Source organism: Amphiura filiformis, chromosome 19 (genome assembly GCF_039555335.1).
Source record: "Amphiura filiformis chromosome 19, Afil_fr2py, whole genome shotgun sequence".
Taxonomy (NCBI): domain Eukaryota; kingdom Metazoa; phylum Echinodermata; class Ophiuroidea; order Amphilepidida; family Amphiuridae; genus Amphiura; species Amphiura filiformis.
Genome location: NC_092646.1, coordinates 39,091,043 through 39,108,076, shown reverse-complemented (window position 1 = coordinate 39,108,076; position 17,034 = coordinate 39,091,043). Strand labels below are relative to the sequence as shown.

Here is a 17,034-nt window from a genome sequence, read left to right as displayed (position 1 = left end):
GATAGAATTTGCATCTGCAAAGAATGGTACTTGAGCTTTCCAGGAGTATGTCTTTCTTGATGAATACGTGTACTTCCATCAAGTACAAATGTACAAATAGCATATAAACCAAAACTAGAATGGTGCACATTGATGATATACCAAAGACTATATAGACCAGGCCTTCTCAACTGGCGGCGCGCGCACCGCTTATGGCGCTTGGAGTCGGTCGAAGTGGCGCAAAAAGTGGCACGCGGTACTTTTTAATAATTTTTTCACATAAATTTTGAACAAAAAAGGGGTGAAAATACCCAATCTGGGCCTTTAAAAAACCTTAAAATCCATGAGCTTCCGGGGGCGCTGCCCCCTGGACCACCGATACAGCACCGCTGCACCTTAACCGCTATGCATACGCGCTACATCGCAGAGTCCTCCCTTGACATGTTGCCACTTCATGATCACTCAAATTTTCCAGTTGGCACTTCAAATAAACTAGCTGAGAAGGCCTGTAGACAAATGTGCAATACCAATTCAAGACTTAGTGCTCAACACTTGGTGATAGAATTTGCATCTGCTAAGAATGGTACTTGAGCTTTCCAGGAGCATACTTGACGAATACTTCCATCTACAACAAATGTACAATGTGCATATAAACCAAAACTAGAATGGTGCACATTGACGAGATACCAGAGCCAAAAACATACCCTGTTCTACAACGATAACATTGAAGGTGATGCTAGCTGTGTTTCCAGATGGATCTTGATAGGTGTATGTCACCGGTGTGGTACCAACATTGAAGAAGGAATTGGGCGAATTTGTCCTAGATATCAAAGTGGCAGTTCCAGAGTCGTCCGTTGCTGTTGGTTCTACCCAGTTGACACTGGTTCCGGTAGAACCAGATGGAACAGTTATAGTGACGTCATCAACTGGACTGATAACTGGTGCTTGATTGTCTGATGCACCTATGCATTTCAAAATTCACAACAAAGTTGCAAAAACCCAATTTCATTTTGAGATGCCTAAAATTTTAAGTGGCATACAATTGATCAGGTTTTAGACCATGATACATGTAATGAATGGAATGCTTTTCAAAACCTTGTGTAGGTTCATAATTAGCTGCCATTCAAACCAAGCTCATTAGAATGAACAAAAAGTGCTTTTAAGACGAACTCAAAAAATACCAAGAGCTTGGAACTACAGTTGATCCGCATGTATATATGTGGCTCAAAATATGCTAAGGTGTCATATTATAGCCATATATTTTGACATCTTTTTTTTAAAATAATAATTATAGAAATGGAATATTTGCTAGTTTAGTGGCAAGTTTAGGTAGTAAAGACATAGCATACACAATTTAAGTAAAATCCTTTCACTCTAAATAATAAAAATAATAAAAATAGCTGTAAAAATGCCTATTTTTACACTTTTATTTGTAACATGCCAAGAGACGCCTTTTTTCAACAGCTTTTAATTTTTTTTATGGATCCTTATAGAAATTCATGTGACCTGTTTCCCAAAATGGTGCAGTAAACCAATCAAAAAAACAGAAAGAGGCATTATGAATTATAAGTTAACAGATCAAAAAAAGGATATAAAAGTTTGCCTTGTGTATGTTACTATTGTCTGTCAAACTTTTGATTGATTTTGAAGTCCCTCAGTTTTTTATAAACAAAGACTTGAAGCATAAACTAAAGGGTAAATCTATTGTAAATAACTTCATTTCTCCATATTATAATCAATTTGTAAGTGGCTGCCATCTTTTTTGAACATATAACAATTTTAAAATTTTTCTTGAAATGTCTGTCAAATAGTAACATACTCAACACGGTGCTGTAATTCCTGCTAAACTAGGGTGATACAGCTAATTATGCTACATGACATAGCATTTAGCTCCACCTAGCTTTGTGGCACTATCACTTTGTGAGGAGAAGCTTTTGATGACACAATCCATTGTTAAGTGTTGTCTGTCAAACATTTGTACGCTAGATTGTACGCAAGATTTGTATGTGTCTGTCAAAAGTAACATACGCAATACGTTTAAAAAATTAAAAATCACTTGATGTTCACATTATGATGATAGTTTAGAGTTTATAAAAGTGTTTTAAAACATGTGATTTATAAACTGCATGTGATCTTTATTCAATTTCCCATCTTGAACTACTGTTTTTGCCAAATTATTATTCTGTATGTTACATTTGACAGACATCTTATGTATGTTATGGCTTGACAGACACACATATTTTATTTATAACAATTTATCCTCCTTATTGTAATATTTGGACACATTTTTTTCCACAATCAGTTGCTGTAGGTGCTACACCTAAATAACCACAAAATACCTGATGTAATACTTTATAAATTTTTATTTGATTGCAGAAAATCATCAAAATTGTGTCTGTCAAATATAACGTACGCAAGCGCTAGAAAATCAAATTTGTGAAGTAAATGGTCTATAACTTATCTTTCTTTTAGTGTATTATGAACGATATATGTGCATACTATAATTTAAACCTGGTTGGAGACCAAAAGAAAAGAGCTGGAAAAATAATTGTGTGTTACACTTTTATGACACCTTAGCTTATTTTGAGCCATGTATGTATACTTGTCATTAAAAAGGTGAGCTCCTCAACACTTTGCACAACACATATCAATGTTCTACACCTTTTCAAATGAGCCAACTTGACTGCAAAAGTACTGAAGTTGTTAATAACTATATAGACAAAATGTGTGCAATACCAATTCACAACTTTAGTGTTCAACACTTGGTGATAGAATTTGCATATCTGCTAAGATTGGTACTTGGGCTTTCCAGGAGCATACTTGACGTATACTTCCATCTACTACAAATGAACAACGTGCATATAAACCAAAACTAGAATGGTGCACATTGACGAGATACCAGAGCCAAAAACATACCCTGTTCTACAACGATAACATTGAAGGTGATGCTAGCTGTGTTTCCTGATGGATCTTGATAGGTGTATGTCACCGGTGTGGTACCAACATTGAAGAAGGAATTAGGCGAATTTGTCCTAGATATCAAAGTTGCAGTTCCAGAGTCGTCCGTTGCTGTTGGTTCTACCCAGTTGACGCTGGTTCCGGTAGAACCAGATGGAACAGTTACAACAATGTCATCAACTGGACTGATAACTGGTGCTTGATTGTCTGATGCACCTAAAGTTGCAAATTTCATTTTAGATGCTTAGAATTTTAAGTGGCATACAATTAATCAGGTTTTAGACCATGATACATGTACATGAATGGCACGCTTTTCAAAACCTTGTGTGTAGGTTCATAATTAGCTGCCATTCAGATCAAACTCATTAAAAATGAACAAACATCGTGTTGAGAAGAACTCAAACAATCAAATAGCTGTTGATCCACACATCAACGTTCTACACCTTTTCAAATTAGCCAACTTGATTGCTAAAGTATTGAAGTCGTTAATTACTAGATAGATATATGTGCAATACCAATTCCAGACTTAGTGCTTGGAAGACAGGTAAACCACAGCCTAAGAAAACAGAAATGTGACCCCTCGGCACAACTGAGCCCGGATGTCGCCAGTGCCACTATTGAGATATGCTCCATCGAACTTAACAATAAACAATAGGAAACAAAGGATTTATTGACTGTTTTATTGATTTTCACTACTTAAATGCCAAGTACTATAGACATGATATACATCATTTTAAAGCTAATTTCAAGCAGAATATTTTGGTTGAATATCTCAAAAATGATGATTGGCGACTTCTGGGCTCAGTTGTGCCGAGGGGTCACAAATGGTTAACAATAAATTTGAACTACCCAAGTAGTAAGAACAAGCACATACATGTACACTAATCAATGTAGAATCCATAGTCAGCCCTCAAATTAAGGATCTGAAGGGGCACGGCAACATTTTAGGGCAAGTTGATAATTGCCTTGGATTTTCACTGAAAAGGCAAGGCAGCACAGCAGTTTGTAATATTTCAAGAGGGCATCGTGGCAACTGTTGAAAATTTGAGAAGGGCACCAAGGCAATTTCTCAAAAGTGAAAAAAACACACAAACATCTAGATAGATGATTTTATAATGAAGGGGCAGGGCTGGGGCACCGACGGCAACTTCATTATAGAGGGCACGGCAAGTGACTGCCTTGGGTAAAGGACATATTTTGAGGGCATTATGGCAGTGGGGTTGGGCACCCACGGCAAAATGCCATGGGTGCCGTGGGTTAATTTGAGGGCTGTCCATAGTGCTGTAAAATCCACAACTTTGTGCTTAGAAGAGACATGTAACAAAGCATAAGAGCAAAATTAACACAATCAAGATGGTTTAGTTTAGCTGCTGGTGATCCTGTATGGATATGTACTCGTTATATTAAATAGGTGTGCTCCTCAACACTTGGTGATAGAATTTGCATCTGCTAAGATTGGTACTTAAGCTTTCCAGGAGTATGTCTCTCTTGATGAATACTTCCATCAAGTACCAATGTACAACGTGCATATAAACCAAAACTAGAATGGTGCACATTAATGAGATACCAAAGACTATATAGACAAATGTGCAATACCAATTCACAACTTTAGTGTTCAACACTTGGTGATAGAATTTGCATCTGCTAAGATTGGTAATTGGGCTTTCCAGGAGCTTGTCTTTCTTGATGAATACTTCCATCAAGTACAAATGTACAACGTGCATATAAACCAAAACTAGAATGGTGCACATGGATGAGATACCAGAGCCAAAAACATACCCTGTTCTGTAACGATAACATTGAAGGTGATGCTAGCCGTGTTTCCTGATGGATCTTGATAGGTGTATGTCACCGGTGTGGTACCAACATTGAAGAAGGAATTAGGCGAATTTGTCCTAGATATCAAAGTTGCAGTTCCAGAGTCATCCGTTGCTGTTGGTTCTACCCAGTTGACGCTGGTTCCGGTAGAACCAGATGGAACAGTTACAATGATGTCTTCAACTGGACTGATAACTGGTCCTTGATTGTCTGATGCACCTATGCATTTCAAAGTTTCAAAAACCCAATTTCATTTTAAGTGGCATACCATTGATCAGGTTTTAGACCATGATAAATGTACATGGCATGCTTTTCAAAACCTTGTGTGTATGTTCATTATTAGCTGCCATTCAGATCAAACTCAAAAAAAAAAAAAAAAAAGTGTTGAGACGAACACAAACAATCATAAAAGTGCTGTTGAGATGAACTCAAAGAATAACAAGAGCTTAGAACTATTGTGTACTTGTCATTAAAAATGCGAGCTACTCAACACTTGTTGAGAAAATTTGTGCAACACATATCAACATTCTACACCTTTTCAAATGAGCCAACTCGACTGCAAAAGTATTCAAGTTATTAATTACTATATAGTCATATGTGCAATATCAATTCACGACTTTGGTGTTCAACACTTGGTGATAGAATTTGCATCTGCTAAGAATGGTAATTGGGCTTTCCAGGAGCTTGTCTTTCTTGATGAATACTTCCATCAAGTACAAATGTACAACGTGCATATAAACCAAAACTAGAATGGTGCACATGATGATATACCAAAGACTATAGACAAATGTGCAATACCAATTCACAACTTAAATGTACAACACTTGGCGATAGAATTTGCATCTGCTAAGATTGGTACTTGGGCTTTCCAGGAATGTCTTTCTTGATGAATACTTCCATCAAGTACCAATGTACAACGTGCATATAAACCAAAACTAGAATGGTGCACATTGACGAGATACCAGAGCCAAAAACATACCCTGTTCTACAACGATAACATTGAAGGTGATGCTAGCTGTGTTTCCCGATGGATCTTGATAGGTGTATGTCACCGGTGTGGTACCAACATTGAAGAAGGAATTAGGCGAATTTGTCCTAGATATCAAAGTTGCAGTTCCAGAGTCGTCCGTTGCTGTTGGTTCTACCCAGTTGACGCTGGTTCCGGTAGAACCAGATGGCACCGTTACAACGATGTCATCAACTGAACTGATAACTGGTGCTTGATTGTCTGATGCACCTAAAGTTGCAAAATTCACAAGTTGCAAAAACCCAATTTCATTTTGAGATGCTTAAAATTTTAAGTGGCATACAATTGATCAGGTTTTAGACCATGATACATGTACATGAATGGCATGCTTTTCAAAACATTGCGTGTAGGTTCATTATTAGCTGCCATTCAAACCAAACTCTAATATTAAAATGAACAAAAGGTGCTGTTGAGACAAACTCAAAAAATAACAAGAGCTTAGAACTACTGTTGATCCTGCATGTATATATATACATTATACTTGTCATTAAAAATTTGCGCAACACCTATCAATGTTATACACCTTTTCAAATGAGCCAACTCGACTGCAAAAGTATTCAAGTTGTTAATTACTATATAGTCATATATGTGCAATATCAATTTGCGACTTGGTGCTCAACACTTGCATCTGGTAAGAATGGTACTTGAGCTTTCCAGGAGTATGTCTTTCTTGATGAATACTTCCATCAAGTACAAATGTACAATGTGCATATAAACCAAAACTAGAACGGTGCACATTGATGAGATACCAAAGACTATAGACAAATGTGCAATACCAATTCACAACTTTAGTGTTCAACACTTGGTGATAGAATTTGCATCTGCTAAGAATGGTACTTGAGCTTTCCAGGAGCATACTTGACGAATATGTCCATCAAGTACATGTACAAATGTACAACATGCATATAAACCAAAACTAGTACGGTGCACATGGACGAGATACCAGAGCCAAAAACATACCCTGTTCTGTAACGATAACATTGAAGGTGATGCTAGCTGTGTTACCAGATGGATCTTGATAGGTGTATGTCACCGGTGTGGTACCAACATTGAAGAAGGAATTAGGCGAGTTTGTCCTAGATATCAAAGTTGCAGTTCCAGAGTCGTCCGTTGCTGTTGGTTCTACCCAGTTGACGCTGGTTCCGGTAGAACCAGATGGAACAGTTACAACAATGTCATCAACTGGACTGATAACTGGTGCTTGATTGTCCGATACACCTATGCATTTCAAAATTCGCAACAAAGTTGCAAAAACCCAATTTCATTTTGAGATGCTTAAAATTTGAAGTGGCAAACAATTGATCAGGTTTTAGACCATGATACATGTACATGAATGGCATGCTTTTCAAACCTTGCTTGTGGGTTCACAATTAGTTGCCATTCAAACCAAACTCATTAGAATGAACAAAAAGTGTTGAGACAAACTCAAAACAATCATAATAGATTAGAACTATTGTTGATCCTGCATGGATATGATATATACTTGTCATATTAAAAAGGCGAGCACCTCAACACTTGTTGAGAAAATTTGTGCAACACATGTCAACGTCTACACCTTTTCAAATGAGCCAACACTGGAGTTGTTAATTACTATAGACAAATATGTGCAATACCAATTCATGACTTATATAGTGCTCAACACTTGGTGATAGAATTTGCATCTGGTCATTTTCACGGTAAAGGGTGTAACTTTGAATTTTTAACATTTTGATCCGTAGTGTTCTAATAAAGCCACAGAATTCCATGATTTTTGGCCACATAAGTCATCTAGTTAGCAGCTACCTTGGGTAGCATAATCATCTTCGGGAGTTACTGCGTTCAGTTTTAGCAGGCTTAAATGTACCTAATATTGCCATTTTGAAAAACTATAAAAAACAGTAACATTTTTGTAAAACCCTGTGTTTTCTTCAGTTAGTTCATGGATAATTTTTCTTATCCTGAAAGTACGGTCATATGTTCAGTAAACACTGCCACATTAGATTTAATTGTGGACAGCCCTGTATTTTTGAGAACCGGACTTCGATATTTGTCGTTTCGGAGGCTTCATTTTCCGTTAACAATTGTTAACAAACTTTGTGGGTATAGCTTTGGCTCATAATTCTTTGTTATTTCTTCACTTCTTCTTGATTCATAACAGTTGATATCTTAACTTGAAATGGGTAACAAAAATTAGTCGATTAGCAAGCTTTTAAAATTTTTATAAAATCTTGACTTCAAAGAGCCGTTTTTCCGTTAACTTTTTTGAAGCCTCCGAAACAATCTGTTCAGCAAGCTTGGGGAAATATAAATAAAAGAGCTCATCCAATCTATTTATCAAAATGTAGCAAAGTAGATTTTCAAGTCACTTGTTTTTAAATCGAGGAGATACATATCACCGTTTGAAAATGGGACCCAATACAAACTTTCCGTTAACAATTGAAGCCTCCGAAACAAATGAAGCCTCCGAAACAACAATAAGATTAATTATCATCTATGCATATCTAAATTGGTGTTTCATACTGATATCTGCATTGTAATCGTTACTTAATATGTGCAGAATGTCATAAATTTAAAAAAAAGTTGATATTATGGTTAATGTTTGAAAAATATACTGATACCCAAAAAGCCTGTTTCGGAGGCTTCACATAAAAAAAACACCATACTTAACAAATGGGTGAAAAAGTTAACATGCTATAAATCTACAATATCTGCCGCATAGAATCATTGATTCAATACACACAAGAAAATAACAGCTTAGATGATCCCAACAGTGTTGTTTTCAAAAAAACCACTTCTGCAGTGTTTAGCCATTGTTAACATGAAGCCTCCGAAACAAAACAATGACTTGCTGTGATAATTCAATTTTTGTCACAACTGAAATTCAATACTTAGAAGCAAAGCATGAAAATTGGTAATTGTGATATTTTTTACCTATTTTTTCATGTCAACTTGCAGTAGTTAGCCAAATATTTTACTTTTATGATCACCTGTGTTGTTAACTGAAGCCTCCGAAACACAAATCGCTTGAATTGCCAATTCTAAAAGATAACTCCAATTTCTGTGAAACTTGGCTGAGAGGTTCCTTTTATCAAGTAGTATTTGTACATGAAGTTAGACATTCAAATTATTTTAGGAACCCAATTAAAACTTAAAAAATATGTTGAAGGTTGGGAAATTTCCATTGTAAATGACACTTTATGTTAAACATTTTCATAACTGCAATTACAAACATAGCAAAACATGGTATAAAATGCAACTTATATCTGTTGACTTACTTTGGAATGGGATTTCACATGTATTCCAGCTTTCATGTCATAATTTTCTAAGCTTATGTAAAATACATTTTTTCTTATAATTTAACCAAAATGTTATGGAAATGTCAAATTTTTTATTAGAAATCAAAAGGTTTAAGCCTTGAAACATTATTTTACTGGAATTTAAGTTGCTCCTATGCATGATTTCAGTAAACAGAAACATATTTAAGTGGTTTGAAATTTTGACCCTAAAAATCAAAAGTTACACCCTTTACTGTGAAAATGACCATCTGCTAAGACTGGTACTTGAGCTTTCCAGGAGCATAATGACGAATATGTCCATCAAGTACATGTACAAATGTACAACATGCATATAAACCAAAACTAGAATGGTGCACATTGACGAGATACCAGAGCCAAAAACATACCCTGTTCTACAACGATAACATTGAAGGTGATGCTAGCTGTGTTTCCAGATGGATCTTGATAGGTGTATGTCACCGGTGTGGTACCAACATTGAAGAATGAATTCGGCGAATTTGTCCTAGATATCAAAGTTGCAGTTCCAGAGTCGTCCGTTGCTGTTGGTTCTACCCAGTTGACGCTGGTTCCGGTAGAACCAGATGGAACAGTTACAACTATGTCATCAACTGGACTGATAACTGGTGCTTGATTGTCTGATGCACCTATGCATTTCAAAATTCACAAGTTGCAAAAACCCAATTTCATTTTGAGATGGCATACAATTGATCAGGTTTTAGACCATGATACATGTACATGAATGGCATGCTTTTTCAAAACCTTGTGTAGGTTCATAATTAGCTGCCATTCAAACCAAGCTCATTAAAAATTAAAACATGTTGAGATGAATTCAAAAACAATAGCTTATACTGTTGATCCTGCATGGACATATATACTTGTCATTAAAAAGGCGAGCTCCTCAACACTTGTTGAGAAAATCTGTGCAACACATTAACGTTCTACACCTTTTCAAATGAGCCATCTGACTGCAAAAGTACTAGAGTTGTTAAATACTACATGTATATTATAGAAAATATGTGCAATAACATTTCACAACTTAGTGCTTGGAAGGCGGCCAAAGGGAACATAAATTGTTAATAAACAGTCAAATTGAGCTTGTAACTCTCCAAAGAGTAAGAACAAACACATACACAAATAATGCAGAATCTATATTGTGCTATAAAACCACAACTCCGTGCTTAGAGAGATAGACCAAGGCATACCACAGAAATTGTTCATAATACACAAATATCCATCTTTGATTTGGACCCATAACTGGTAAATTAGAACAAACAGACATCAACAGATAGAAATAAACATATCAGCAATATCAATCCCCACTTTAAAACAATGAAAACAGAGCCAAACATATTAGGACAGAAATAGTTAACAAGTAGTACAAATAACCACCTTTGATTTGAGCCTAAACTGCCCAATTAGTAAAAGTACACTCACTAATTGAAAAAAAACACTGATTTTACAACCCATTTTAAGAAGCAACAAAGTTAGAAAAGAGCAGCAGAATTCCACACCAAAACAATGGTTAATCAAAATGGTGCACAGTGCAGATACCAAAGAAAAACATACTTTGCTGTAAAACAATAACATTGAAGGTGAAGCTAGCTGTGTTTCCAGATGGATCTTGGTAGGTGTATGTCACCGGTGTGGTACCAACATTGAAGAATGAATTGGGTGATCTTGTCCTAGATATCAAGGTAGCAGTTCCAGAGTCATCCGTTGCGGTCGGTTCTACCCAGTTGACACTGGTTCCGGTAGAACCAGAGGGAACGGTTACAGTGATGTCACTGATTGGATTGATAACCGGTGCTTGATTGTCTGTATTTACTGTATTTTAAGAAAAACATCTATGCATTTCAATATTCGATAAAAGTTGCCCATAATATCATTTTATATATGGTTTAGACCATAATACATGAATGGCATGCAGTTCAAAAACTTGTGTAGGTTCAATATCTGCTATTTGAAACAAACCAATGAAATTAAACTGAAATGATTTTTCTAAAAAAAGAATAGAAACAATGTCATTAATCAAGCTTTCTAAATGTGAAAATTAGACTGAACAGATATGGACATTTTAGAGAAATTGGCATTTCTAAAATCGCTAACAATTATTTCGCTCATTCAAGTGGCGACCTCTGCATTTAGCTCTTTCATATTTGTCAAAAGTCTCCCCGATTATGGCAAGTCGTTTAGGCGTGTGTTGCATCCTGTGCTTTGCATCTTATGAATTATTGCATATTCATGAGGGCCGATCCTGTCTAACAATTATGCCAGCGTTATGCGTTCCTTTGCGTATACTGCGATAGAGTGTTATGTACTGAAAAACCATAAAAATATGCAGTATGAGCGACATGTATGCGTAGCAGTTTCGCCAGACTTATTTCATGGAACGATCGGCCGTCATTATCAGGGAATGCTGGAACTTTTGGCTGTTTGTGGCTAGTCTGTATATCTTTAGTTTATGGTTGCATCATCTATCTAGATGCTTAGAAATGATTACACGCCGACAAATAAAACATTAATATGGTTAATTAATGATGATATCCATCAATTGCTGCACATCTTGCTTGAAAATGGTTATAATTTCTATTAGAAAAGAACAGAAACAATGGCATGCCAATCTACAACAAAATGACGGACTTGATGAGACAAGTTACACTACTGCCATATAACCAGCAAGGTAAGTGTTGAGAAACATTAACCAGTTATAAGCGCCATGGGTTCAGATACCTACATAATGTTAATTTCAATAGTTAGATATATGCCAAAGGTCGCATCAATACCAATCATTGAGTTTCTACAACAGATCAAGAAAATCCCAGATGGAAAATCAACTGGCAATGCCAGGCCCTGCGCTGGAGATGCATCTAGCATCAGTTGCCAGTACCAATCACTCATCATCAAGTGTTGACCAAGGCAATGACAGTGTTTGCTGCAACATACTCCAATGCATTTTCTGGATCGGCTATTGAACCTTTTTACCGAGTTATATATCTTGTTGACCTACCTTGTATTACATTGACATTGAATGTGCAAGTTGCACTGTTGCCAGTTCCATCAGTGAATGTGTAGGTCACTTGAGTGGTGCCAACATTGAAGAAAGATCCTGGAGTATGGGTTCTTCCGGTCAGTGTGACTGTGCCAGAGTTGTCAGTGGCAGTTGGCTCAGTCCAGGCAACGGAAGTTCCTGTGCTGCCGGATGACACAGATGTTGTGACGTCACTGATGCAGTTGACCACTGGAGGTGTGGTGTCGGCTGTTGAGAGAGATGCAAATGCAACATTGATGTGTTATAAGTTTGTTAGTGTCATATAGACAGTTTTTGTTACTTGCATAATGATCAGTCCCAGAACAACGCCAAATATTAATTATTAAGGATTAAAAGACCTTTGACCTTGGATGTACAACAGCATGTTATGATCTAATGGGAAACTGTGCACATCAACAAACACCATTTCTATCAGAAAGGCAACGGCCGATATAATTTGAAACCACATAAATTACTAGAGTTGGTTCTTCTCTTGGATTTGGACCAAGCTTTAGAATATCGACTGTTGCGTTTTGAAATAAAACAAACCAGAAATTTATCACCCATTGTAAAAGATATGGCACATGTACGAATACATGTACATACATTGGCTGACCTTGTGGATTTCCTGGTCCAGCCATGCTAACCACATAAGGAGATTATCACGATTAACCTAGTGCAGCTATTGTCATAGCAGGGTATTATTATGTAATACTCCTGATCCATATTTGGCGTTCTCTTGGACTGATGATACAGACCGCAAAAGAATTAAGGGGGTACTACACCCCTCTATAAATTTGTGTCTATTTTGCATTTCTCAAAAACTAATAACACAGTGGTAACAAAAGTTATGTATATTATAGGGACAAGGAATCCAATTTCTACACTGGAATTTCAGTGACCTAAGACAAGCGGTTTGTTATTTATGATAAGAAATAAGGTACCACAAGGATGTACCTCATTTCCTATCATATATACTGAACCGCTTGTCTTGAGACACTGAAATATCAGTATAGTAATTGGATTCCTTGCCCCAATAATATACATAACTTTTGTTACCAGTGTGTTATTATTTTTTTAAGAAAAATAATAAAAATAATCGCATGTTTACCACAGGGGTGTAGTACCCACTTTAAGGTACCAGTATGTTCACCCCTGTAAATCATACACAGAAAAATATGTCGATATTTTTAAAAACCAGCAGTCAAAACTTGCATCCTTTAGCTCTAATAAGACCTATTTATTGACTGTTTGAGAAAACCCAAGGAAGGAACAATCAAAAACTGCATTTTTATGTTCTAAGCAATGGAAAGCATAGCATTAGTCCTTTAGAGAATGTTTTGTGTACAAATAGGGTATCCAATGGAGCAATCTGAACCTTTTGAATTTGCATCTTCCTTGGGATTTGGGATCACTGTCATATGTCAATGAATGAGGTCTTTTAAAATAACATTCTAATTTATGACATATCCATCTTTGTTTAGGATATATACAGGGTGAAAATAAATTAATTCCTTTAAGGGGGTACTACACCCCTGCCCAATTTTGTGCCTATTTTTGCATTTTTCTGAAAAATTATAGCGCATTGGGGACAAGTAAGATATGTATATTATAGGGGCAAGGACTGCAACTACTGCACTGGAAATCTTATTTCAGCACAGACAACAGTTGTGGAGTTGCAGTCAAAAATGAGGGAAAACCAATATTTGATCAATAAATCAATAACTACTTGCTTTGAGTTGCTGAATTTTCAGTACAGTTGTTGTAGTCCTTGTCCCTATTATTTACATCTTACTTGTCACCAATGTGCTATAATTTTTGAGAAAAATGCAAAAATAGGCATAAAATTGACCATGGGTGTAGTACCCCTAATTCCTTTAATAAGTTATCAGTGTTACAATATTATAACCTCATATCTATTATAATGCCATACCAGGACAATAGATCCTAAGCAATTTTTCCAGTTTGCTATATCTGAATAAGAGCAAAGTGTCTGAAGGAATCCTTTAGTGCATGAGGTCCCGGGTTCAATTCCCGGCGGTGGCGATTTGCTGGGATATTGACTTGGAAAAAAAATTAATTGGCAACATCTGTAGATTAAATTCAGACTTCTGCTCTCCCCATGGTTCATTTAGAATTGGGTAAATGAAACGTGAAAGTACTCCGTCCTTCGGAGGGGACGTTAAGCCGTCGGTCCTGTGTGCAGAGAGCCATACCTGTACAAGTATTTTGCAGCCAGTTTCGAAAAGAGTAGGGTGTATAATCCCTGACTGTTCCCAACCCGTCCCGGTGTTCAAATGGCCCCCAATGGAAATAAGCTTCAATAGAGGCTTTCTTGGGTTATCCAGGGTTGTCAAAATCCGAACAAATCAAACAAATCAAATCAAGATGAATGGAGCATTAGCTTTAAGCTTTGTCCTCCAATCAATTCAGATCCTATTCCGACTTTTTAGACAGTTGATTGCCTACAATTGTACAACAAAAGATTTCAAGTAGTTACAAGAGATAAAAAAAACCTTTAATCCTATTACCGTCTTTAAAAGTCTGAAGAAGGGTCTTTATTGACGACAAAAGGCTAATAGTGTAATAGCCTGTTTATTCGGATTTATTCAAATTTGATCTTCTCAGACATTTGGAGTTACTCTAATCTGAGACTAGTAAACCTTACTAGTCTCAGCTCTAATTTTTTTTATTCCAAATACTTTTATTCCAAATTCTCTTTGTGGGTATACAAAAAACTAGTAGTAAAAAAGTTTTTTCCCTAGTAAAAAACATTGCAAGTATTAATAGAATATACATCGCTTGACAACAAGGGTACATGTGAACTAAGAAATAAGCATTTCTGTTTAAATAGTCCTGCTTGAAGCTTTAACATACCTGAAGCGGTGTTAACAATAACATTAAAGACACAAGTTGCATTGTTGCTAGATTCATCAATAAAAATATAAGTCACTTCGGTGGTACCAACATTGAAGAAAGATCCTGGAGCATGACTTCTAAATGTCAATGTGACAATGCCCGAGTCATCAGTGGCAGTTGGCTCAGTCCATGAGACTGTTGTTTCTGTGCTGCCAGATGATACTGTTGTAGTGATGTCGCTGATGCAGCTTACGACTGGTGGAGTGTTATCAACTGCAATTTGACATATCCGTAACATCAAATCGTGCCCAATTTGGTGCGTCTAGGAACTTGCATGTATGATCTAGCTGTGCAAGCTGGAGTGGAAAGTAATCACTACAAGTCTTGCCCAGGGTTGCCAAACCCGCGATTTGGTAGCCCAATTGGGTGACTTTTGAAGATTTGGGCTGAAATTTTTTGGCAACCCTGGTCTTGCCCCATTTGGCGTAGACACTGTCTATGAATTGGCATGTACATGTATGATCTAGCGGTGCCAGCTGGAGTGGAAAATGAATCTTTATGAGTGTAGTGCATTATGACAAACTTGTCATACAACAGGCAGAGTGATGAACATTAATTTGTGGCCATTTTCAATATCTATACATTTTCAGCATCATTATCAGCAGCAGTACAACATATTCTATGCAGAAGTTCATATTGGAGTCTACTCGCACTTCGGTTGAGGTAGTTGGCTAGAAAATGGACCTGTTACCTTTAGCCAATCTTACCTTTAGAATTGATATCCAAGGTTGGAAACTTAACAAATTGTTGCAGGAAATAATTACACATTTTGATGAGTGGCATAACCAGAAATGGAGGGCAGGTTTTGATCCAATAAGATCCAAAATGGTAAACCCCTTCATGAGCTGGCAGAACAGCATCTATAGAGAAGATCTAGACGTCTACCTCTTACACTGGATAGCCCACATCCAATCCCGTCATTCCAATACAAAGAATAGTCTCGTTACTTCCTCTGGAACCCCTCAAGTAAAGCTGCATGGATGGCTGGAACCATTTGGAAAGTCTGTGAGACAGTGGGCAATCCAACCAATCATTGTAACATTATGCTATTCCAGTTGAAATCCATACCCCCTATGGAAGACATAACCTTAATCTTCGACACAGGGTGCGTGAATTTTGATTGGGGTTACCAAAATGGGCGACTCCATTTGCAAGTGGAGGAGATGTCTCATGTCTTTCATAGGGATGTATGGATTTCAACTGGAATAACTTTATCACAATCTCACAATTTGCTTTGCAGGTGTCTTCATGTAGGAAGGAGCCATTCACCAAGTAAAGGATGTGCCAGTGCATGGAATGAGGACCTCCTGGCCATTGCATCTGGTATTTGAAAAAGGACATCTCTAGAAGGTCAATCTGGATCTGGATCTGGATTATACTGCCCAACACCACCCTTAAACAGGAGTGAGCAGGGTGGTACCGATCTGCAGATGCTTTGATGGTTGCTTATTTCTTGATTTGAAGTGCGTTTCTGTTTCACTGCTGCCTTTAATTTCTTACAATATTGCTGATTGGTTCAATAAATCCTAATAGTCTTCTTGTAACCAATCAGCAGGTAGTACTCATGGGGTTAAGCCTCTGCAGCCCTATCACCATTCTTACAATATTGCTGATTGGTTCAATAAATACTAATAGTATTCTTATAACCAATCAGCAGGTAGTACTCATAGGGCTAAGCCTCTGCAGCCCTACCACCATTACAATATTGCCGATTGGTTCAATAACTCCTAATAGAGTTAAGCACTCGTAGAGTTAAGCACACTTGCAACATACCTCCTGTTTGACCACTGCTGACAATAACATTAAAGGTGCAAGAAGAACTGAATCCCCAGGGATCTGAAAATGTGTATGTGACCGAGGTGGCGCCAATATTGAAAAAGTCGCCCGAGTTATGGGTTCTTGTCAAAGACACTAAGCTCTCATCTGTTGCCGATGGTTCTGCAAATGATACTGTGGTTCCTGTGCTTCCAGATGGGGCTGTGGCACTGACGTCACTAATACATGAGGTGACTGGAGCCTCTGCATCATCT

At 37.1% G+C, this 17,034-nt stretch overlaps 1 protein-coding gene across 1 annotated transcript in view; it reads right to left on the bottom strand.

Annotated features, from left to right (window-relative positions):
* The window catches only part of LOC140140575 (uncharacterized), a 135,341-nt gene that overhangs the window by 97,913 nt on the left and 20,394 nt on the right, over positions 1-17,034 (bottom strand). Inside the window, 3 exon segments of the mRNA XM_072162332.1 lie at positions 10,624-10,881; positions 12,065-12,313; positions 16,778-17,032. Coding sequence (XP_072018433.1) covers positions 10,624-10,881; positions 12,065-12,313; positions 16,778-17,032 — 762 coding nt within the window.